The following is a 24,334-nucleotide window of genomic DNA, read 5'->3' as shown; positions in this document are numbered from 1 at the left end:
CATCATAGCTGTGCTTCTAAAGAGTCATCAGCCCAGGCAGCTCTGGGCTCTGAAGCTAAGGATGGTGTGGACCAGCCAGAAGAGTATGGGATTTGTGGGGGGCACAGTGGCCACCCAGCCCTGGCTGTGGGTCAATGCACTCTGAGATTACACCCCAGATTCCCCCCCCCAGATGCTCACAGGATGTATCCTTGCTCCCGAACCACCACAGTGGCATTGGCTGGTTTGATTCTAAGTTGTTGGTTTGGGCCAATTCAGTCACTAGAGCACTAAAAACAGAGTTCTGTCACTCGATAAGAGAATAACGGTTCATTAAGCAGTTCATTCCCTTAAAAGAATAACCCACTCATGTGTGACACTCAATTGAAAGGGACCATTTAAAAATGACCACAGAAGAATCACTCTGCCAGCAAGTATTCCATGCTTGTTTTCTCTTAGCACAGAACTGGGAAACAGCAAATAATCACCGAAGGGATCCTCACAGCGGGCAGCACACACAGCATCAGGCTTCAAACCAGCTGGCAGGAAGACTTAAAGCAATCAGCTCTATGCATCTGACTTTTACCTACAGTAATGCCTGAGGCTCTGAATGATGGAAACAGTGCTCCACAGGCCAAACACAGGAGCACTGTGCTCCTCCAACATCAAGCACTGCAGCCCAGCACCAACTGCTCCCACTAAGCCCAGGGTGCAGCACTGGCGGCTGTGAATCTGGATGGATGATGTCCCACCAGGGTGTAGGAGAATCCAGACAGCAGGAGAGGGAGATGCTGCTGCAGATACACAACATGCACTTGCTTTCATCCCACAGTGGAAGGGGGAGATGCTTGTCCTGCTGTTAGCGCTGGCTGACAGCCATACAGCTCTGGCTCTCCACAGGAGGATGCTGGAAGGTGCACTGCTGCCCAGCATGTCACATTGAGCTCCTTGCCAGAAAAGCCCAGCTGTTCTGGCCTCCTGCAGAGGCAGCAGTCTGCGTGTATGAACAGACACCTCTCCCTCTGCACAGACAACAGCCATGCAGAGCACAAGCTCTCATGTAGATGAAGAGCACTCAGCCCAACCCAGACCAACCAGCTGCCTTTTATCTCTGAGGCAGATGTACACAGAACTATTAATGAACACCATGACAGAGCATCCATCCAGCCTGCAGATTACCTTTGGAAGGCCTCAGGTATGCAGAGATCTCCAGCAAGATGCCCTTACCTCCACTGCCAACCCTTAGATTAGGGATGGGAAGGGGTGCATCCTGGCTCCATCCCTCAATGTGTTCAGGTACACTGCACGCACCTGAGCTGGGCCTGCCTTCCCAACAGGTGCTCCATCACTGCTGCAGGCCATGAAATAGCATTTCTGCTACACCCCTGCATTCTGCTCTTCCTCACAAGGCCTTCCCTAAAGTACAGCAACAACTCCAACTCAGCCTGGGGAATGCAGTGAGTACTTGTGAAGATGTCATATCCAAACCCTGAATGCTAACATCATCATTTGTGCCCCAGCTAGAAAGAAAGGCATGGACACGACCCTAAGGTAACATCCCCTATTGCAAAGCATTCGCGCCTGTAAGTCACAACTGGAGAACCACGCTTCGTAGGCTCCTCTTCGTACAACAACCCTCCAAGCCCATCCTTAGAAACTCATGGTACTGCACATGGTGCTGCACACGGCAGTGCTACACCAGCATCCCAGGTGTACTCTGGGCCAACTTCAACATCAGCAGATCTCTCTATCACAAAAGGTAATAGTGAAAAGGGGCACAGCTGGATCAGAATTCATGCTGCTGCTTCATAGTCTGAAAGATTAATGCTGACTTTGCATGGGACATTTCTTACAAAGGCAGTTTTGCTTCATTCCGCAAGCAAGTTTGGCTTTTTTTTCTCCCCTTCCCCTCCATATGAACCATCTAAGCACACTTGGCCTCATTTTAATTAATGATTAAGTGCCAAGGAGTCAAACAAAGAGCAAAGTAATTTGTTATCTCCAAGGCATCTGCTCACAAAACCTGCAATGTTTGCTGCTGCTGCTGTTCTTGGGATTTGGGGTTTTGGAGAAAGCACAGCTAAATGCTAACAAGATTGCAAGGTAAGTATGTCAACCTCTCCTTTCAGTCGTAGCCCTGGGGCGTCATTTCTGTTCACAGCATAAAAATCTGTGCTATTTGCCAGATTTGATGGAGCAGACAGATCCAGCAGGAGATACCCGTCCTTGCTCTTGTAGGCCAAGAGCAGGAACGTTTAACCATTGAGTCCCCGGCTCAGGCGAGTCAATGGGAGGCGATGCAGCAATGCTAGGCTGAGAGCTGAGCGACCACACACCTTCCCTGAGCACCCCCAGCAACCATCACTATCAAAGTTAGCACCTCAGGCACTACACCACCGCTTTCTGAAGGGCAGACTGGCAGGCGAGGGAGGAAGGAGTTGACAGCTCTTTGCTGTATCGAGCGTAATTCTCCTTGGCAAACTCAGCCTGTTGTGAGAAATGTGCGCCAGACACTTGGATCAGCAGAGCAGAGCCTGCAGGAGCAACGCTTTGTATTTAACACTTGAAGACCTCGACTTCCGAGATCTTATCCCACCGCTCCATACCGGCAAATGCACGAAGGCAGCACATATGGAACTGACTAAAGCTCTTGATGCAGTGCCTATAAATTGTCCAAGCTCCGCAGCCGCACATCAGAGTGCTAACAACGACTGTGCAGTACACATTTGTTTGAAGTTGGAGCCTGCTTTTATTACAGGCGTGCTGCTTTCGGCTTCAGAGCTGCTCATGGGCTGCTGCTCCCTGCTACGTGACTCTGACAGCGGCTGCAGCATTTGGAGATAGCGTGAGGCTGAGGGAGCACAGCACGGCACCCTGCTACAGGCACCTGACTTGGGGGCATCTGGCAGCCTGCTTCGGGGTGCTAAGCAGCCAGCCTTAGTACACGAGGCACCTGGCACAGCACACTGCCAGCCTTGGTGCCGGTGCAGATGTTGATGGGTAAGGGACAGGACAGAGCTGCTCCACACCTTACAAATATGGCACCCAGACAAGCCCTGAGCTCACCAGGAGCCCACACAGCACTTCTGACAGTAAGAGGATTGGTGTTTCCCACTGCCTGCTGTCCCACCAGACCTAAAGCCAAGTGTGGATGAGCAGGATTGGTGCTGAGTTCCCAAAGCCCTCATTGCCCAACTGCTGAAGGCTGCACAGGGCATCATCTCTGCTTTCAAAGCCTCCTCGGTGCACTCAGCTGCATTGTCAATATACCTGAAGCAAGCTGTAATTAAACTGTTGTAAGGCTGGTACCTCTGGCAGCATCACTGCAAAGCCTCCTGGCTATCAGCAAGGACAGTTTGGTTCAGATGTTCCCTTTGGTTTGGGGAATGATTTCTTTTGTTTAGATATTTCATCTCTGCTTATATGCCTTTGCTTTTCCTTCTTTTTCCAATTGAGATGTCACAGCAGTCACTACAACATGATGCAATCTGTCTGCAAGAACGGGCTCAGATTTAATCACAGAATCACAGAATTATCAAGGTTGGAAAAGAGCTAGAAGATCATCTAGTCCAACCATTACCAATACTTCCTGGCTAAATCATATTCCTCAGTGCCACATCCAAGCGTTTCTTGAACACTCCCATGGTCGGTGACTCCACCACCTCCCTGGGCAGTGCATTCCATCCCATGGTCAGTGACGCCACCACCTCCCTGGACAGTGCATTCCAGTGCCTGACTACTTTTTTCAAAAAGTAATACTTCCTAATGTCCAGCCTGAATCTCCCCTGACGCAGCTTAAAATCATTCCCTCTAGTTCTATCACTAATTACACGAGAGAAGAGGCCAACCCCCAGCTCACTACAACCCCCCTTCAGGAAGTTATAGAGAGCTATAAGGTCTCCCCTGAGCCTCCTCTTCTCCAGGCTGAACAATCTCAGCTCCCTCAGCCGCTCCTCATACGGCCTGTGCTCCAGACCCCTCACCAGCTTTGTAGCCCTCCTCTGAACGCGTTCCAGGGCCTCAATGTCTTCCTTGCAGTGAGGGGCCCAAAAAAATAAAAACTCAAAAAAAAAGACTTAAGCAGCACCCTTAACAATGACAGACTGCTACAACACTGCAGTGCTTCCCCGCACACCCATGCTGACTCCTAGTGGCTCCAGTAGCACCCAGGGGCCCTGAAATGCAGTGTGTGCCACAACCAGCTCCCACCCCACTGCACCCTCCTCTCCAGCTGCAGGTGAGTACAGCTGTCACCCACTCGCAGCATTGGACAACACTCTATCACACAGCATTCACTTTTATGGCTGCTTCCCTGCGGTTCCTGTGTTCAGATGCTGCCTCTGATAATATAGCACCTGCAAGTTAATCCTGCTGCTTGGGTCTGAATGAGCTCCTTTGCACCCAACCAGCTCACCTTTCCTCTTATTACTGAATACAGTGATTTTCAGTCATAAAAATTGAGTCAGCACTCAGGGTGGAGGAAACAAATGCTACTGAAAGTGCTGAGAAATGGCCCTGTGGCTGTGTGCTCTGCTGCGTCACAAGGAAGTCACCATCAGCCACATGTGCGACTGCTGGGACCAGTCCCAATGCAGGGAGCTGAAGCCCCAAAGCAGCAGCCATGGACAAAGAAACCAAGGAAGAAAAGATGCTTACCTTTGGTGCAGGTAGGCAGGGATCTCCAGCAAGATACCCTTACATCTGCTGCCAACCCTTGAATGAGGGCTGGAAAGGGGTGGATCCCGGCTTCATCCCTTCCACCACTCAGGTACATTGCATGCAGCTGAGCTCCCCTGGGCCAGCCCTGCCTTCCCACCAGGTGCTCCATCACTGCTTCAGGCTGTGACTTAGCATTTCTGCTACACGTGGTTCTGATAAGGAGATGCAGAACTCACTGACGGATGAGGACAGACACCCTTATGCTCCATCTGTTGCTTGCAGATGAGAAAGGCTCCTCCACACCTTCAACCCAACTGCCAGGGTAGTGGAGCAGGCAGTCCTGATGTCCCCCCATGGCCACTGCTCAGGGGCAGCACTGGACTAATTAAGTTCATTACCACTAAAAAGGCACTAACAGCTGCACTTAGAAACTATTTTCCTTGTGTGTTTCCACCGTGCTGCCTCCATACAGCACACCAATGGCAAACCTGCAATTCACATTCCAGTCTCGTTTTTCTGCCTTTGTGGGAAGGATCAAGAGCTAAGGCTTTCCAGACAGAAACAGCCCTTCCTAACTCTGGTAACCCCAAGATCCCAAATCCTCCCGTCCAACTGGAAGGAGGCAACGGGTCAAATGCACTGACAGCCAGAATCCTGAAAGAGCAGTAAAATCTTTATAAATGGGAACTGTGTTTTCATCTCAGTCACAGTGGGACAGTGCAGCATTAGCTCAAGGAAATCAGCTGTAAAGGCTTTACCCTGTTCTCCTGTCCCATGGGAAACTGAGCAAACCCCAAAGCTGATGTGTGAGGTGAAAGAAAACTGCTTCACAACTGCATCCCGAGTCAGAAGCACAGGATACCCCGAGCTAGAAGGGACCCCCCTGCAGCACCCTGTGCTGGTTTAACAGCCCTGGCACTACCAGGGCTTCCTTTGTGTGATCCCCACCCTCAGCACCATACCCCCAAACTCAGAGGCTCAGTAGGCAGGGATGCCCCATTGGGCCTTTCCCCAATCTCTGGAGGTGTGTTTGACTTTGAGCCACAGTTTAAGCAACAATCACATTGTCTCCATCCCTTGTTATGTGCCTCCGGAGAGATTTAAGGCACAGAGGTGAATGAATGGCAGCAATGGGATGAATGGGCGCCGAACAAAGGCTGCAGCAGTGATGTATGGGGACCAGCACCCATCACCCGGGGCACGTTTGGCATTTAATGCTGTTTGACTGATGGGCTGAGGCTTTGGGAGCTACTGGCACAGTCTGTTGAGAAGGGGGTAGGAACAGCAAAGAGAAGTTGCAAGCTGACATTCGTTATCACTTCTGTGGCTCGGTCCATCATCATCTTTGCCTGAATCTAATCCAAATCAAGGCTACGTCTCCTGTACTCTTGCCATACCGCAGAGCACCTGGTACCAGCCACTGCTAAGCACCAAAGTACTGCAAGGCCACACTGCTGCAAAACCACACACATCACAGCACGCAGTGCGCACCACCGCAAAGCCATGCAAGGCACCACTGCACCCCACAAAGCCATCAGCACCATGCAGTGCCCACAGTGCCACACAACACAGCACCTGCGGTGACATCACAACAAGCTATGCCTGTTGCTGCAGAGCCATGCAACACCACTGCAAAGCCATCAACACCATGTAATGCACCCTGCTGCAAAGCCATGCCACACAACGTCACCTCATGGCAACGCCATTCAGCACACCCTGCTGCAAAGCCATGCAATGTCACGCACTGTCAAAGACATGCCACACCATGCAACATACGCTGCTGCAAGGGCATGCAACGCAACAGTGCTCTGTGCAATGCCCACTGCTGCAAAGCTAGGCAGCACTGTGCCTCCTGCACAGGTGAGCTCCTCACACTGAGCTCTTCTGCCCAAGCAGAAGGCATGGGGGACACTGAGCACAGTTTTGCACAGAACCCTCTCTGCTACACAAAGACAGGAGGCACTGCATAGGGCCAAATCCTTGCAGACCCACGCATCACTCCCAGGTGCTGGTCCATTCCTCTCATGGCACGAGCCATTGCTGAGGAAGTGCAGAGCAACCGCAGAAGGAGGAGCTGCAGCTGAGGTGCAGCCTGAGCCAGCGATGCTGGCACTTGCCATTTGGAACGCATTAGAGCACTGGCATTTCATCAATACAATCTTGCATATTTAGTACTTTGCACTTACAACAGAATTTTATTTGGCCTTATGGAAAGAGCTCATTTTAATATGCACACATCTGCTAGTAATTATTTGTTATAGTAGCGCTCAGGCCCAACTGGCATCAGCACCATCAGCACACAAAAACAGTTCGTTTCCCCAAGTGTTTAACAAGAGAGCACTTACAACTGCAGCATGTAAAGTCTAGGCAGGAGCTTTATTTTCCTAACCTATAAAGACAGTTAACTATTTCCAAATTACATCCAAATCTCGCTGCAATTTGTATCTGTGCACACTGAGCTCTGACAGATCCCAGTGCTGAGATGCACAGAGCCCATTCACTGCTTTGCACTCACATGCAGGTCACCTTCTGCAGCCAGAAAACCTCCAGAAATAACATCCTCTTAAAGTGTTGAAAGACATTAAAACACCAAGTCATTAACATATAATAAGGCAGGATTGGGAGCTTCGCATGCTCTGAACTTTTCAGGGTTTGGCTTCGAGTCAAGAAAAATATATGGGATTAGTATAAGAGCAAAATTAGGATGGCGTGCAGCTTAATTAGCACTACAAGATACTACATGCGTACGGAGGAGCAGAGATGATTTATAGTATTATGCAGTAAGAAAAATCACATTAAGAGGTTAAAAATCCCATTGGACTGATGGAGCACTTGGTGCCGTGACTCCCCCATGCTCACATGCTTTCCGTACCCCTGGTGCAAGGGCTAATGAGCAGGTAACATAAAGCATAGACCTCTGTGCAACCCACTGGGTGCAGGGAGAGATCAAGGCACTGCAAAAGCCCTCTCTGATCCCACCCCACCATGCCCATCCTCACATCCCTTATAGTGCCACATCCCCACAGTTCTGGGACACCCCTGGGAATGGTGACCCTACTGCTCCGTGTGCAGCAGTGCTGTGCACCACTCTTTTTGAGAAGAAATTGTTCCTACCACCACCCCACTTGAGATGGAACCAAAGCAGCACCACCGATGCCTACAGATGAATTGGGTGATTCCTGCCTCCCCTGCAGCTCTCCTCCAATGCTGTGCACTATCTGCTCTTTAAAGAAATGGAGCGCATGGATCGGCGCCAGATTTCACACAGAATATCCCTAGGCTTAGGAGCACAAATATGTTTCCTATTTGCTATCTCTTTATGAGCCCCCCAGGCACATGGCCCCAAAGACCAACACAGCCTCAGCAACTCTAAGCACTGCACAGCAGAGCCCCAGTTTGGATGACAAAGCATAGCACAGAGGATGAGCACCACGGAGACGCCCCCAGCAGGACATGTCCCACGGCTGTGGTTCAGCTCTCTGTGCACCCATCACACTGTGGGGATGGGAGTTGGGATGTATCAGAGGAGGAGCAATTTTGCTTTTGGGGGATGCTTTGGAGGCAGTTTAATGGCGGTTGGGTCACCAGCTGCAGCCAACCAACAGCTTGAGAAATAAACCCTTCTGTGTACAGGCTCCATACTTTGAGGGCGCCCATAGGCCCCATAGCTCTGCAATCAGTAAATGGGGGAGAGTCCAAGTATGCTGGAGCTGTATGCTGAACTCAACCCTGCATGCTCCCTGTGCTTACAGCAGCACATGCAGCTCATGGGCACCATCCTGGCCTCACACTGCCCATGCCTCACCTGGTGTGCTGATCTTCAGCCATCAGCAGCAGCACAGCACTGCTTGCCCCAAACTGATGACATTATTGAGAGAAGCAGATTGCAGGAGGGCAGTGTGCAGAGACAGTGCTGTATAGGGGTGCTGCGAGCTGCTGGGAGGCACAGCACCAACTGAGGGATGCACTGAGCACTGGAGCAAATGCAAAGCCTTATTTGAGCACCTAACAAGGGATGGGCTGGGGCCTGCTGCCTGCTAGGAGCAATGCTCACAGCAGAGTTTCCCTCCATTAAGGTAGCTCTCCAACCTGCTGAGCACAGCTGAGGATACTCATCTCCATTAGAGGAGCTCCAGACCTCCTGCCCCACCACCCTGTCAGGCTGCACCCTCCCCATCGCAGCCCACAAGTGCCATCCTGCAGTCAGAGCATCGTGTTGGATGCTCAGTGCTGTAAGGCCACTGCAACACTCAAACCGAGCAGCAATAACTTTCTGCAAACAGAGCATGATCTGGGTTAGACACAAACTGCTTCAATCCCTGCTGCCCACTCTGTGCCACAATGCCAGGACCCAAGGGAGTGCCCAATGGTAGTGCTTGCCCTGCCAGGGCTGCATCCATCCCGTGCGGGGCTCCCCAGCACCACCAACAGCCCCAACTCAGCCAATTAACGCAGCGTTAACAAACTTTTAACCCGGAGGCCAAACTGCTGACGCAACGCCCCGCAGCTTCTGGGACAAAGATGTGAAGCACAATGCCTCAACCTCTGCCATGAAAAATTGCCCTTGTATCCTAAATTAGTTACATATTTGAATACCCTGTAAGATAGGGAAGCAGAGCGCTATCCGGCTGCCAAATCTCGCTCCTGTCATGAGGTCATGGCTGGCACAGAGCCCAGCACAGCTCCTGCCAAAATCCCAGCGCTGACCATCACGGCCGCCCTCCTCCTCCATGGGTCAGCGGGGAGAAAATAAAACAAAGGGGTCAGCGAGGGGAAGGGCTTCCCACAGCCTGTGTCACCACTCCCATACAGCACAGTGAACGGGGAGGGAGGACCCAGGCTGCAGCCCTGCAGTGTCACCGTCACAGCCCCAATCCGTGCCGGGTGCTGCAAGCTGATGCCTCAGGACACATCTGTGCGCAGTGAGGCTGCAGGGGCTGGGAGCTGCTGGCAGCACATGGAGGAGTTTTACACCGTCATTAACTTCTTCTTAAGGCAGGCTGTTTGCAAACACCTTGTTTCACTGCGGCCATCCGGAAATGGATGTATAAATGAAACGCTGCAGCATTGAGGGTTGGGTTTTTTTGGTTTTTTTGGTTTTTTTTTTTTTTTTTTTCCCAGCAAAGGCAAAGAGAAAGAGCAGAGAAATGCTCCAAATAGGACGAGCTGCATGGCTGCATGCTGTCAGAGCACGCTGCGGTGCCAGCAGCTCCCTGTCCATCGTGCCAAGCCTTCTACTCATGGGAGCAGGGAACTTTCTCTTGCAACCAACCGCTGCAGTCCGGCCAAAAAGCTCTCAGCAGGCACACAGCAAACCAAGGACCACGCAGACCCTTCCCTGGAGCACGGCAGCTGTGCAGAGCAGCGTTTAGATATCAGCACAAACTCAGAGACTGATTATCTCAGGCTGGAACTTACGCATGCCTCAGCTGTGTGCTCTGCTATTCCGTGACCCAGCGCTCTGCAGCCCGAGCACATTTCACGTGACAACACACAGACGGAGCTCCGGCCATGTGCAGCCACAGGGCAATCCCAAACTCAACCACAACACCGAGCAGCTCTCTCCCTTCATCCTGACACTGCTCAGACACACAGGGCAGGGGGATGCCTGGATAACCCGACTTCCCCCAATCCAATTCCTGCTCACTCTTCGTTACCAGAAGCCAGAGAACCCAAACAGCACCGGGAGCAGCACCCGGTGGTCGAGCAGGAGAACGAGACTCCAAACCCACGGGTTATCCCAGCTGTCCCCGTGCAGTCTCCGCGCACTGACGGCCCTCGGCACACGCAGGGCTCTGCCCGCAGACCCCCCAACTTCTCGTGCATCCCGCAGGCTCCGAAAGGCCCTTTGGGTGCGAGCGGGGAGATCCCCCCCATCGCCAAACTACGCCGGGGAGAAGAGCCGACACTGCAGCCACCTCGGGCGCAGGAGCCGGGCGGTGCGGGGCTGCCCTCGCGTGCGTCGCAGAGCGCAGAGCACAGCGGGCAGCACCCGCGGCGCCTCCATCCGCAGCGCCGCCCGCAGCAGGTGTAGCGTAACGCGGAGCATCCGCACCCGCCGCGGGGCCCCACGGACAGCAGAGCGGAGCGCGGGGCCGCCGCCAATGCAGCCCGGCGACGGCGCGAGCTCCGAGGGAGGCGCTCCGGGCTCCCCCCACCCCGCGGCGCTGCCCGGCCCGCACCCACCTGCTGCCGCCGTTCGCCGCTCTCCGCGGGGCGCTGCGGGCGGACGGCGGGCGGAGCTCCGGGAGCCGCGGCCGCCGCCGTTCCGTCGCGTCTCGGCGGGGCCGCGGGTTGAGGGCCGCGGTCGCGGCGGAGCTCGGAGCGCAGCTCCAGGTAGCAGCCGAGGGTGAGGACGTGCAGAGCCAGCGAGAGGGCGAAGAAGCCGAGGAAGAGGCGCCAGCTCCCGGCGCCGACACAGGAGCAGCCGCCGCGGGCCGCCTCCCCCCTGCGCTCCGCACCCATGGCCGCGGGACGGAGCGGCGGCGGCTCCGTTACTGCTCCATGCTCGGCCGGGGAGCGACGGGGCGACGGGGGCAGAGCGGCCGGGGCCGCCCCACCGCCACGCCAGGGGGCGGGGAACGGAGCGGGGCGGGGATTGCGGGCGGCACCGAGCGGGGAGGGGGGCGGGGAATGGGCGGGGGCCGGGGATGGGAGATGTGGACCGGGAGGGGGGGAGCGGGGAAGGAAAGGAAAATGGGAAGAGAAATGAGGAAAGGGAAGAGAAATGGGATAGAGAAGGGGAAATGGGAAAGGGAAAAAGGTGGGGAAGGGGAAAGGGAAATGGGATAGGAAAGGAAAGGGATGGGAAGAAAAAAGAACGAAAAGGAATGGGGAAAGGGAAAGGGAAGGGAATGGGAAAAGGAAAAGAAATGGGAAGAAAAAAAGAGAAGGGAAAAAGGAAGGAGATGTAAGGAGATGTAGAAGGGAAACTGGAAAATGAAAGGGGAGGAAAATAGTAAGAGAAAAGGGAAGAGAAGGGAAATGGGAAGGGAAAAGAGAAAGGAAGAGGGAAAGCGAAAAGAAAAGGGGAGTAGTGGAATGGAATAGCAGCCTAGAATGGAATGGAAGATTAAATAATGGGTTGGAATGGAACTGAATAGAGTGGGGTGGAATAGAACAGAAGAGTTCATTTGGAAGGGACCTACAAGGATTACTAAGCTGCAGTTCAGGGCTGACCAAAAGTTAAAGCATAAAACAGTCCGTTACCCAAGTGCCTCTTGAGCGCTGGCAGCAAAAGTACTGGAGGCAGAGGTGTGGGGGTTTGGAAGGGAAGGCTTTGAGATAGCAGATCTGAGCAGGGAGGCTTGGGGGGAGCAGTGGGTTGATGTGCTGGGAACGCAGGGTTGGGGGAGCTGCCAGCTGCTCACAGGGATTAGCACAAGGGCACATCTGCAGAACATCCCAAGGCAGAAGAAAGATAGAAAGAATAGCATGAGATCAGCTCGGTCATCTCGGAGACAATGAGGAACACGCACAGAAAGTATAAATCAGGGCCCTTCCTGATGGAGAATAATAGCATGGGGGTGTGGGGACAGAGCTGCAGGGAGCGGGGCTGTGGGGGGCGGGCAGTGGAAGGAGCAATAGGGAAGGGATGGGGTAGAGAGGTGTCACCAACAGCAAAGAACAAGGGAGGTGTCACTGTGTGTGACATGGCAGGGGCAGCAGGTGAAGGGGCCCTCTGGGCAAGGAGTTGAAGGAGACTGAAGGTTTGGGGCAATTCTAACAAGAAATGGAATTGTTTATAAATTGGTGTTTAGACATCTGCTAACATCAGCAGCAGGTGAGATGAGGAAAAAGGAACGAAGCACATCCCTCAGTGCCACATCCCCATGGTTCTGGAGCACCTCTGGGGTGGTGACCCCACCACTCCATGGGCAGCTGTGCCAATGCACCACTGCTCTTTTGAAGAAGAAATTTCTCCTGATGCTCAACCTGAAAAGAAAGCTCAGAGGGAAATTGGCACTGTGAGCACTTTTGCCAATGGCAATGTTTTGTGTGAATCCTTAGGGGATGTCTCTGGGAATTGGTGGGATAAAGCATTAGCAGTGGTCTTAGCAAATCAGAGAGGTGCCCTATGCAAAATAGGGTGCCAGCAGAAATCTGCTGTGACACCGAATGGGACAACCCTGAGTCCCCGTGGCACAGGGGGAGGGGAGCTGCGGGACCCCCCAGCACAGCAGCAGCAGGGGGCTGCCCCCCACAGAGCAGGGCAGGGGGACGTGAGGCTTTGAGAATGCCTTGCAAGCACTGGGATGGAGCGTGGGGCACATGGGGGGTCTCCAGCACTCCGTATTTCATAGGCTGGGGCCATAAAGAACACAGTTTGTGCTGCCTTTGGGGAGCAGGATGAACTAGATGACCTCTTTGTACTCCTTCCTAGACTTATTTTTCTGCTATAGGGATTATTATTATTATTTTGCCTTTAAGTTCTGTGTCATAGTCATGGAATTATATGAGAGTCTCTGTTTTCATTTAAGAGAGAAATGTTTCCCTAATATTTGTATAGAAAAACTGGAAGCATTAACCAGCACCAACCCTGACAGCTCCATAGCAAAAAGCAAATAAAAGCCTATGGACTCTCTTAGTACACAACACTGCCATTATTTTAGGGACATCTGTAATTATTTGCACACTCAGGGTTGGTCCTGTTTTTCAAGATGGAGATCCAAGTTATTTACAAACACTGACTTCTTCAGGCTGGCAGTAGCCTGGCTCTGTTTTCAAGGGTAATTCATGTTCCTTTTAGGATGAATTGTAGAGGTTAAGTGATTCCTCAAACACTTTGTACTTAGGGCCTGCTTATGGGTCTCCATCCATCCATGAACCATCCAGAAGAGCTGAGTTGGCCGCCTCTGTTGGGATCTCATTGGGTTAACACATCAGATCCTCAGAATGAAGCACCAGGGAGCTCTTCCTATAAAATCCCACCAGTCAATGAGAAATCCCATTTGCTGACACAGTGAATGTGCCACCCCAGACCTGAGAGGTGAGACCTCACGCGTTGACCATGCAGCTTTGTAGGGAGCAGTTCTTAATGAGAAAGCAGCATTACTGCACAAGGAGGAGGTCCCTCCACCTAGATTTTGCCTCTATCTGCTGGAATCAATCGGGCCCAGCTGCCCTTGCTTTGTTTCCCTTTGAACAACAGGGAGAAATCCAGGGAAAATGGAGACATCCCAGAAATAAAGGCACTGCTCCTTGCAGCCCACATACCCCAGGGGATGGCTGGGGGCTGTGGAGGGGGGAACACAGAGCCTTTGGCTTTTCCTCCTGGCTCCCAGCATGCCATTACTCCCAGCACCACCACACCAGAGCTGCTGTGTCCCAGCAGAGCTCAGAAAACAGCCGAGAGGAGGAACCTGCAGCAGCTCATCACTTCAGGTCTCCTTTCTTTGGCAAAGCCCTCAGCACAACAGGGGCACCGTAGGTGCAGTGCCAGCAGTTTGCATATTTGGGAGATTAAGTGAATCTCTTCAAGGCACGCTGCAAATAAGCCTTGAGCCCATTTCCCATTTACGTTTTGGCACCAGCTGTTGTATCTGCTGCAGCAGCAGAGTGGATTTTTACATGCGTGACCTAAAAGCTTTGGAATTCATGACTTTCCTTTGAGGAAAACTCGGCTAAACTGCAGGAAAGCCATGTCCTCTGCTCACACAGTGATGTTAGCAACCCTAATAGAACGCAGCCTCCTGGATGCTGAGATCACGGCGTGCAAGGAGTGTGTCCTCAGATGTGTCTGTAAGCCTGCAGGACAAAGCATCCTGACCTTCTGAAAGCCTCCATTTGCCTCTGCAGTCAAGGCTGCCGTTTCTCATGTTATCTGCTTCATTTAAGGCTGTACTCTCAGCCACTGTGGGCTCTGCCCGCTGTGACAGAGGCTGTGCCCATCTGAGCAGCGCATCTGCACGGGGAGAGCAGCTGTGGGGATTCCTGCTTTCACCAAATTGTGCCATTAACATCGGCAGCTGCAGAGCTGACCACTCCTTTCCTTGAGCCCACAGTCACTGGTGGTCACTGCAAAGCAGTGCAAAGCTGAGCCCTGGGACTGCCATAGGTGGGATGTGCACGGCAGAGCTGGAGCAGAGAGCGCAGTGATGGTGACAGCGCAGCACCCCCTGCAATTCCAGCCTGAGCCATCTGCTCTGCCATGTGCTGAGTGTCACTCGAGGGCTCGGTTTGCATCTTGAGATGTGGGGAAAGGAAAAGCAAAAGCAACCATTCTTTGTGGACAGTGTTTCTGAGCTGCACGAGCCATTATCAACACGCAATAACAACAACAAAAGAGTCAGGTCTGCTTGCACCAAAATCAGTGCATGGACTGGCAATGCTTATTTCCACAGCCTTCCCCCAGCCCTCCTGCCTACGAAGGACTGCCAGCAGAGCTCTCCTTCCCACACACCTGGCTTCACATTAGGATGAGAGCTCAGCCGGAGCTGCACTCCCATCCCAGAGCACACGGGGAGGAGGTCTGGCCACAGAGCTCTCAGTTCAGCCTAAACACGGCTCCTTCTGCAGAGGGCGACTGGGACGTTGCTCTCGTTTCTGTCGTATGTTTATTTATATGTTATTTGGTGATAATGAAAAGCAAATGTTCGGAATCTATTCAGTTCTTCAGCTTTTATAGACTCATTGTCTTTATTTTTTCAACTGTGCAGCCGTCTCTCAGCCTCCCCCTCCCTCGGCCGCACGGAACTGCAGCCGGTGACCAACATCAGCTGTTCTCTTACTCATCCTGGCTGCAGCAGTGATATTCCACTCTGAGTTATACAACGCCTGCTGCTCACCCCCAGCCCTGGGCTCCCGACCACGGGATGCTGCTGAGTATCAGCCTGGAGGGCTGGCACTGGGATCCAGTTTTGGGAATGGAGGTGATAGGATCTTTGCCTGGAGGAGTGTAGGTCTGCGCTGTGTGCAAGGCACGCTTTGGGGAGCCCACAGCCTGCTCTGCTCCCTGCTCAGTCCCCAGCAGTCCATGTGAGAGCAGCTCAGCACACAGCTCTGTGCTTAGATGAAGGGCTGAGGGATGGATGGGCTCTCCCTCCCCTGTCCATTGCCACAGCTCTGGGCTGGTTGCAGGAGAGCCATCTCTCAGCCTCTGGGATGGAGGTCCCCAGGTGCACCTTCACCCCACAAAGCTGAGGAGCTCCTTCCAAGTAGGATCTCCCTGCACACAGCACTCAGGCTGGAGCTCGCATTGCGGTTTCCTCTGCAAATGGTTTTGGTCATTTGATGTTTGTTAACACAAGCTGCAGGTTATCTCTTTGGAGGAACAATCTTAGTTAAATTATTCCCCACACAACGTGGCCTCTAAAGGCACAGGAGGGTTGAAACATGCACACGCCACAGGGTGCAGGGTTTCCAGGGCACTTCTAGGACACATCCTGGTGCACCCCTCACAGCTGAAGGTTGGAAGCGAACTCACAACCCAGGTGCATCTGTGCACCAAGCACAGCGCTGCAGCCTTACTGCTAGATGAGACAATAAGAACCTCAGCAAGGCAGCTGACCTCGGGCACCAAAGAACTGCAGCTGGGATAATTCCTGCTGTGAGGCAGCTCAGGATGATGACCCAAAGCATTGCCTTTGCAGAGGGCAAATCCCAAGCTGCCTTTTGCTCACCTTATGGTCACACCAGGCTCCAGGCTGAGGGACCCCCCTGAGGGCAAGAGGCTCCTGGCTGAAGCCAGGCACAGTGATTTGCAGCCTCAGGACCTGCAGCGTGTGACAGCAATAACCCAGGGAAGGAAAGCCCGAATGCTTGTTCTTAGATGCGTCCCAACAGCCACAGATTTATGCGAGGAGAAAGATCACAGGGCTCAGACGTAATATCCCGTGGTAACATGGCCTTAAAGCAGCAATTTCCTCTTCAGACTCCGTGTTGGATCAGAGTTTGATGAGGGACACTTGGATGACTGGTGGGGGATTTGGAAGGAGGCGGCAGCCATTTGTTACGGCACACAGCACTCACAATTAAACCCGCTTATTACCGAGGCATATTTCAAGCAGCCAACAGATAGGGCTGTAATGAGAGCCATTCGTCTCCACCTCCCATTGCACGGCCGCAGCTCCCTGTTCCCAGCGTTGGGGAGCGCTGTGCTGGAGCAGCCAACACAAACATGTGTGTTTCATCTCAGAATAAATAAAAAAAGAAACAAAAAAAAATTAAATGATTGAAAAAAAAAATAGCAAACCATGTAATTTCTGTAATGAGTAATTCATTTGTGACTTGAAATGAAATGCTTTTGGATGCGAAGGCTGGCTTCACGGGATCAATTGGATGAAGACATCTGCTTCGTTTCAAGGAGATCTGAAGAGGTAAAACTTGACAGCTCTTTGTTTAAATCTTCGCTATCTCCTTTGTATATCTAAATTATGTTTATTGATATACAATGTTGACGTTTCTGTAATACTTTTAAGTCTCGTAACCTTCTGTTTCAAATTCACAGTCTTCTACCACTTAAGCTATTATTATTTTTACCAGTCCCAAGGGTGTGCTCCGGCCTCTTTGGTACAAATTAGAACGGCTTTTATGAAAAAAATAATAGTAATAACATTAAAAAGAAAACCTTAGAGTTCATATAAAGAGGTGCTCGTTGGCTTCCCGTCTGCACCACAGCCAATGCCAATGCAGTAACAGCTCTGCACGTGGGCTCACCCCAAGCACAGCTTCTGGATCTGGCACTTCCACAAGGCTTGTTTGTCATGAGGAACAGCAGCCATTCCCCCAGCAGGAAAGAAAAGCCAAATGCTGACAGGCTGATGGATGCCCACATGTCAGGGGATGGCTGGCAGCAGAACGCTCCTCCCTGCTCATGGCGGGGCTACCTGCAGCCTCCCTGTGGTGGAAAAACAAGAGCAGGAATGCTCCTGGGGAGGGTGGAGCACCAGTGGGTTTTGCAAGGAGAGATGCTCCTGGGATGGGAGCATCATTTCATAGTGATGCATGAAAGAGACTGCTGGGGGCAGGGAAGGAAAGGTGTAAACAGGGTGTAAGCAGGTGATGTGCCTGGCATGACACAAAGACACCCCTCCCATATGCAGGGTTGGCATACTGCAACTCCTCTTATCCTGTTCAGGCCTTGTCTGGGTTGTTCACAGTGAAGATGGTTTTGTTGTGGTTCAGTATCCTTTGGATTTAGCAGATCAGAGAGGCTCTGTGATCCTTTGTAGCACATCACCTTCCCCTCAAAGGGAAGAACACCTCCTGCACACTTCTCCCTGCAGGACGCTGCCCCAGGGCAGTGTGAGGGATGGATGGGTCACCCAGCACCAAGCATTGGGCACCCAGTGGCACACCAGGCATCCTAGGCATGGACACCACTCCTCCAACACCACCAAGTTCACCTCCAGAATCTCATTCTGAGCTCTCACCTTCAGCTGAAGGCTCTCCATCACCCTCACCAAGAGCGAGCTTCTCAGTGTGCCACGGCTTACATAGGAAGGAATAGCAGTTTGCTGAGGATGGCAACAAGAGGCAGATCTTCCCTGGTTGGAGCTGTGCTGCAAAAGGGAAGGCTCCTTCAGGCCCAAGAAAGCAGAGTTAATTCAGATAAAGGTGAATTAAAGGCATTGATGTTCCCTTCACTGAGAACATGGATGCGATGGAGACATCCCTCAGCTCCCAAAAATCAAACAGGATGCTGAGTGCCACACGCAGTGCTGGGCAATGAGCTAAAACAAAGCAGAGCCCAGGAAGGAAGAGCAGAGCAAAGCCCTGTCTGGATCAGAGCATCTCACAAGGATCCACCTACAGACCATCCAGGCAGCGCCTGCTCCGCTATGGCAAAGGGGGCTGCTAATGCAGAATAAATTGTGAGCTCTTACTTCACACAAGCTTTAGACAAAGAAGAGAACAAAGGAGTCCTCCAGGCAAAAGTTGTGGGAAATTACGATCATTAATAATTTCTTCAGCTCCAGCTACAAGAGTCTCATCGGTCTGGTCCTCTGAGGAGGCACCGCACCAACTTTCCAGTCACAGAACCCATCACTCAACACCAGGTACCTGTTTGATCCCCCCACAGAAACCAACAAGAGATCAAGAGGAACCAATGAAGGGCTCATCCCAGCAGCAAGCCACGCTGCTCTGGACAGCGTTGGTACACAGATGGCCTGGAACAGCCATGGGCTCCCTGCTCGGTGGAGAGCAACAAGGAGTGCAGGGAAGGTCACAAGCATCACTTTGGGATTCTCCATCTCGTGTCCAAGTATCGGTGTCAAAGATGGAGCCCACAGTGACACACAGCCCAGTTCTCACAACTTGGAGTGGCTGCACATGCAGAACACAAAGCAGCTCCAGGAGCTTAGAAGTGGTTCGGGGGTGGAACCGTGAAGTTGGCATGATGATGCCCGTGCTTGAAGACCGCTCTGCTTTCTTTCAAGGCTTCTTTTCGACGAAGAGGAGGGCCAAGCCCCCCACCCCGTTATGCCACGCGTCCTGCGCAGGTGGGACCTACGGGCGGCGCGGTGCTGCCCCCTGGCGGCCAGGCGTGGTACTGCACATCCTGAGTGCGCCCGCACAGCCCCGCACCATCCCCGAGCTGCTGCGTAAGGTTGCGGCAATCCCTCTGCTCGGCCCGCAAATCCCATTAAGCGCACGTTGGCGCTTCAGGGGCTGCACTGCGGTGTGACTGTCCGGAGATGGGGCTCAAAGGAACGGCGAGCTGAGCTGGGGAATCGGGGAAAGGTCCTGTCCCAGAGGGCAGTGGGCACGGCACAGCCCCTAGAGCAGCAGGCACAGGACAGAGCTGCCAGAGCTCAGGGAGGGCTGGGACACCGCTCTCTGCCGTAGGGTTTGGGTGGCGTTGCATGGAGACAAGGGTTGGACTCTGATCCCTGTACAAACCTTCCAGTTTGGGACATTCCATGTTCTTCTGACTCATGTGGTGGCACATGGCCTGAAGGAAGTGCTGACTCTTAGCTCATCTCCCAAGAAGCACAATGCATTGCATCCTCAGCCTATTTACTGCACCTGAGAGCTGCTCTGGACATAGACCCCTGAGTATGCTTTGCTGTGAGTCTAAGCATGGTTGCCTCTACACAAGTGATGGGAGAACCCCTGCTGCTGTCAGCCATGCTTCATCTCCAGAAGCTCCTACACACTTCTCCTGAATGCTGTTTCAATTTGGCCTCATTTTTATGTCAGGGGTACCAGTACGTGGGGATCCAGGTTACAGTTCTGACCTCCTACAGGAGGGAGCTCTAGGAAAAGTGATATAGCCCACTCTTACCCAATTTGTGCGTAGAGTTCCACCCCTTTCTGAACATCTGATTGGTTCCAGGCACCAGACAGCAGCGGGGTCTTCACCAGGTGGCAAGTGACCACATCCTTACCTGGCCAAGGAGATGGGGGATGTGGATCATTCTGGTCTATGTGGGCTCCCACACAGCCTGTGCCAGCAGCACAGTCTAGGGCTCACACAAGGCTCCTCAGTTCCTCCTCATTAAGGAGGAAGGTATAGGGTGGGGTGAGGGAATCCAAGTGCACAGGGAGAGTTGTATCTACACGCATCTGCTTCCCAGGTTCTTGGTAAGATCAAAGCAATGAGCCCAAAACAAACCAGAGTAATGGACTTTAGGACAAAAGACCCACCACACTGTGTCACACCACCAATGCTCCCATGTGACACCCCACCAAAGCCATGAGGTTACCTGGGAACTCCAAACAGAACTCACACACATATTGCTTCTGAAGTGTCCTCCCAGAGAACTGCAGATGGTTTGCTTCCTTCAAACCAAAGGGCATGGAGGTGCCCCCAGCAGCACATTTATGTGGTAAGGTTCATTGCTGGCAATTGCTGTCTAGCTGAGGGAGGGAGGGAGGTTTTACACACCTGTGCCCACTGCTGCCACCAGCACTGTGCAGCAGGTCAGGGGCTCTCCAGCTGCCTGCCATGGGAGCAGTACAGTGCCAGCCCCATTCAGCTGCCCATGCCCCCACTTTTCCCCATCTTCTTCTCCAGCACCCTATGGTTGTCTTCTACACCGATCATCCCTTTATCCTCAGTTTCCCCCTCCTTGCTCTCATCTCCCCATCTTCTTCCCAATCTGAGAGCTCACGGCTCAGGGTGGGGACGGCCAAAGTATAACTTCATTGCTTTGCAGCCGGGCACGCAGAGCTCCGTTTGGAGCGGAGAGCCCCGGCTCTGCTGCATGCCGAGATCTGTCGTCCAGATGAATTAATTCCAGATTACATGTGGGTGTGGGCTTCAGCCGGGCAAAGTTTGGATACCCTGGCTTAGTCACTGCTCCATGATGAATCTCTTGGTGACAGTCCTTGCCCCTATTGTTCTGAGGTGAGCCCCGTGGCAAGAAATGCGAAGGCGAGAAACAAAAGAATACAAAGGAAGGTTACGAAAGCGGACCCGGCGATGCAGCGCGCCGTGCCCCGCTCCGCCTGCAGTCACGGCCGGAGCGCAGCGCGGACCTGCGAGCCCCGAGCGAGGCACAAGAGAGCGGGAGGGGATCGTCAACTCTTAACATTTTATTTCCGTACTGGGTTAAACAAGGAGCGGAGCAAACCTCTGCCCCGGATACAACAGAACTGAAAGCATTACAGGTACAGAGACTATTGAACACAGAGAGTAGTAGGATAATATCTTTAATACAACGGAATTATAGCATGGTTTTGTGTCGGTTTTGTCGGTTGGTTTTGTAATTTTTTTTTTTGTCGTTTTTTCTTTTTTTTTTCTTTCTTTTTTTTTTTTGTTGGTTTTTTTGTTTGTTTGTTTGTTTTAATCGTTTATTTTTTGTCAAACCGGTTTGGAAAATAAATGTAATAGGAACTAGTGCAAAAAAGTTCTAAACATGAAGCACAGTGTATAAAATGGCATAAGAAAACTGTCCCCTCGAGGACACAGTCACTTTCTTATGACAGAGGGGAGAAAGAGAAACAGAAGGGGGGTGGGAACAGAGGGAGGGACGGAGGGGAGGCAGAGGACGAAAGCTGGAAAGAAAGAGAAAACCGGGCGGGGGGGATTAGAAAGAGTACTTTGACTTCAGCAGTATGGTTGGTTCACCTCGCAGCGCTGAGTTGGGCCCCGTGCAGGTTGAGGCCCTGCACCCACCGACAGCTCCAAGCGAGTGAGAAGGGTTCGGTCACCATCAGCCCTCCCCCCATGGGCCACCCCCACCCCCTCCGGGCTCTCCCCTTTGCCCCCTTAGGTTGTTCTTTGCTGGAATCCTGTGTTTGCTTTTCCCAGTGCGTGCCCTGCGGTGTCCTTGCCAGATCCACTGGTCTAATTCCTTCCAAATTTAAACTCCCATGAACATGTGCTCTGGTTTGAGGGCTTCCCATCAGTGCTGGCTCAGTGCTCTGCAGGCCAGGAGGAGCTGGGATGCAATGGGTTGGGAAAGAACAGAGTGTGGTGGGAGGGATGGCTGCGGGCAGCCAACAGCCACCAGGGACTGCAGTGGTGTCCGCAATAGGAGCATCTCTGCAGCCACAGGTGAGATGCCAGGTCTGCAGCTCTGGGGGTGGAGGGAGGAAAGAAAGATGGGAGAAAGCAAGGAAGGAAGGAAAAAGAGAAGAAAGGAGGAACAAAGGCAGGAAGGAACAGAGGAAAGAAAGATGGGAGGAAGCAAGGAAGGAAGGAAAAAGGAAGAGAAGAAAGGAGGAATAAAGGCAGGAAGGAACAGAGGAAGGGAGGAAGAAGGAAGGAAGAGAGGAAGAAGGAAAAGATGAAGGGTAGGAGGAAGGAAGAAAGGAAGAATAGAAGGAAAATGGGAAGAAGAGGAAGAAGGAAGGAAGACAGGAAGGAACAAAAGAAGGAAGGACGGGAGGAAGAAGGAAGGAAAAGAGGAAGAAGGAAGAGAGGAAGGGCTGGAGGAAAAAAAGGAAGGAAAGGAGGAAAGAAGAGGGAAGGAAAGAAGTCAGGGAGGGAAGGGAGAAAAGAAGGAAGAGAGGAAGGGAAGGAGAGGAGGAAGAAGGAAGGAAGGGAGAAAGAAAAAAGAAGAAAGATGGGAAGAAGGAAGGAAGGAAAGAAGGAAAAAGGGAGGAAGAAGGAAGGAATAGAGGAGGAAGAGAGGAAGGGTTGGAGGAAGCAAAGAAGTAAAGGAGTAAGGGAGGCAGGAAAGAAGGTAGGAAGAAAGCAAGGAAGGAAAAAGAGGAAGAGGAAGGAAGGAAGGAAGGAAGAGAAGGAAGGAAGGAAGGAAGGAGAGAGAAGGAAGGAGAAGGAAGGAAGTGAAGGAAGGAGGAAGGAATGAAGAAGGAAGGAGGAAGGAAGGAAGGAAGGGAGAAGGAAGGAAGGAAGGAAAGGAAGGAAGGAAGGAGGGAGGAAGGAGGCAGGCAGAGGAGGAAGGAGGAAGGAAGGAGAGGAGTTACAAGTAGTCAAGTGGAGAGGAGGAAGCTCTCCAGTTGGTTTCACCACAGCGCTGTTCAGGGTGGCATGCCGAGAAACGGCTGGGTGCTATTTTGAGCTGGTTAGTGAATTCCTCACAAATTGCTATTCTCTCCGAATGCACCGCCACCAGCTCGAACCACGCTTGCAGAAAAAGTGTGATTGATTTTTATATTTTTCTTTCTTTCTTTTTTTTTTGGAAAATGAAAGGTTTTATGGGAAAAAAGGCAGTTCTGGATACATTTCTGAATGTGAAAAATAAAACAAAAATCAGTGCTAATTATCCATATGCCTTGTCCTGATACGTTCAAAATGAAAGAAAAAGAAACGATCCGCCATAAGCCGTTGGGATCAAAGATAGGTTTTTTTGTTTTGCAATTCTAAGCACATGGACAATCAATCATACATTTAAATGAAAGATACCATAACCCAGAAATTTCATTAAGTGCGCAATTGTAAAGATAAAATGAATAATATATTATTCATTATGATTAGTATGTCATTTTTGTTTTGGGGGTGGGGGAGGAGTTGTAGCTTACATTGTAAGCAAAGTTTGGAGCCCATCTTCCTGCTATGCGGACATGGAGGATGGCACCAGTCGCGTTGTGTTCGCTGAATGCATGATCGAGGGGAGGTGGGAACTGCTCAGGATCATTTCCAGTGCCCAGAGCTGAACTGCAGCCCGATCCTATGGACACATCTGACACCGTGCACATAACTGTGACAAAATCTTTGAGGGATGACCCAGATGGAGCCTGCAGGCCCTGAGCTGCTGGGATCCAGGACATGGGGCAGGAGGTTTTAAACTGAGATTGGGTGGTTTAGGATTGATTATCAGGAGGGAGTTTTTCACCCAGAGGTGGGTGACGCTACTGGAAACAGTGCAAAGGAGCCTGTGGATGCCCCATCCCTGCAGGGGCATTCAGGCAGGCTGGTGATGTGGTCCTGGGCAGCCTGGCTGCGGTTGGCACCTTGAGCTTAGCAGGGGTTGGGACTGAATGATATGTGGTACTTTTCAACCGCAGCCATTCTGTGACTCTAATAATTGATAATGATTTATGTCCCAATGGATGGGAAATTCATAGGGCAGCTCAAAAAATCTATAAACAAAATTGCTGGGCATGTTGCATAGATTTTCTCAGCCACTTTCTCCATATATATATTTTTTTTTTCTGTTTTGAATTTGTCTCTTAATTTCAAGGTGTGTTCCTTCCTGGGGTGGTGGCCATGTATTGGATCGTGCTCCAATGCAACCTGAGAATGGGTATCTGAGGATGCTGGAAGGGCAGCAGCTGAACCAGGCAGCAGGGAACAGGGCAAGGGCTGCTGTGGGTGGGATGCAGGATGTTAGGTAATGGG

General features: G+C 52.0%; 1 protein-coding gene across 3 annotated transcripts in view; it reads right to left on the bottom strand.

Moving 5' to 3' along the window:
- Positions 1-11,213, bottom strand: part of EDA (ectodysplasin A) — a 54,359-nt gene extending 43,146 nt beyond the window's left edge. For all 3 annotated transcript variants that reach the window (XM_015860168.2, XM_015860169.2, XM_015860170.2), the window contains exon 1: positions 10,825-11,213. In XM_015860168.2, coding sequence (XP_015715654.1) covers positions 10,825-11,103 — 279 coding nt within the window. In that variant the 5' untranslated portion in view covers positions 11,104-11,213. The remainder of the gene's footprint in view (positions 1-10,824) is intronic.
- Between the last annotated feature and the right edge of the window lie 13,121 nt (positions 11,214-24,334).

Source organism: Coturnix japonica, chromosome 4 (assembly GCF_001577835.2).
Source record: "Coturnix japonica isolate 7356 chromosome 4, Coturnix japonica 2.1, whole genome shotgun sequence".
Taxonomy (NCBI): domain Eukaryota; kingdom Metazoa; phylum Chordata; class Aves; order Galliformes; family Phasianidae; genus Coturnix; species Coturnix japonica.
This window is presented reverse-complemented; position numbering and strand designations above follow the sequence as displayed.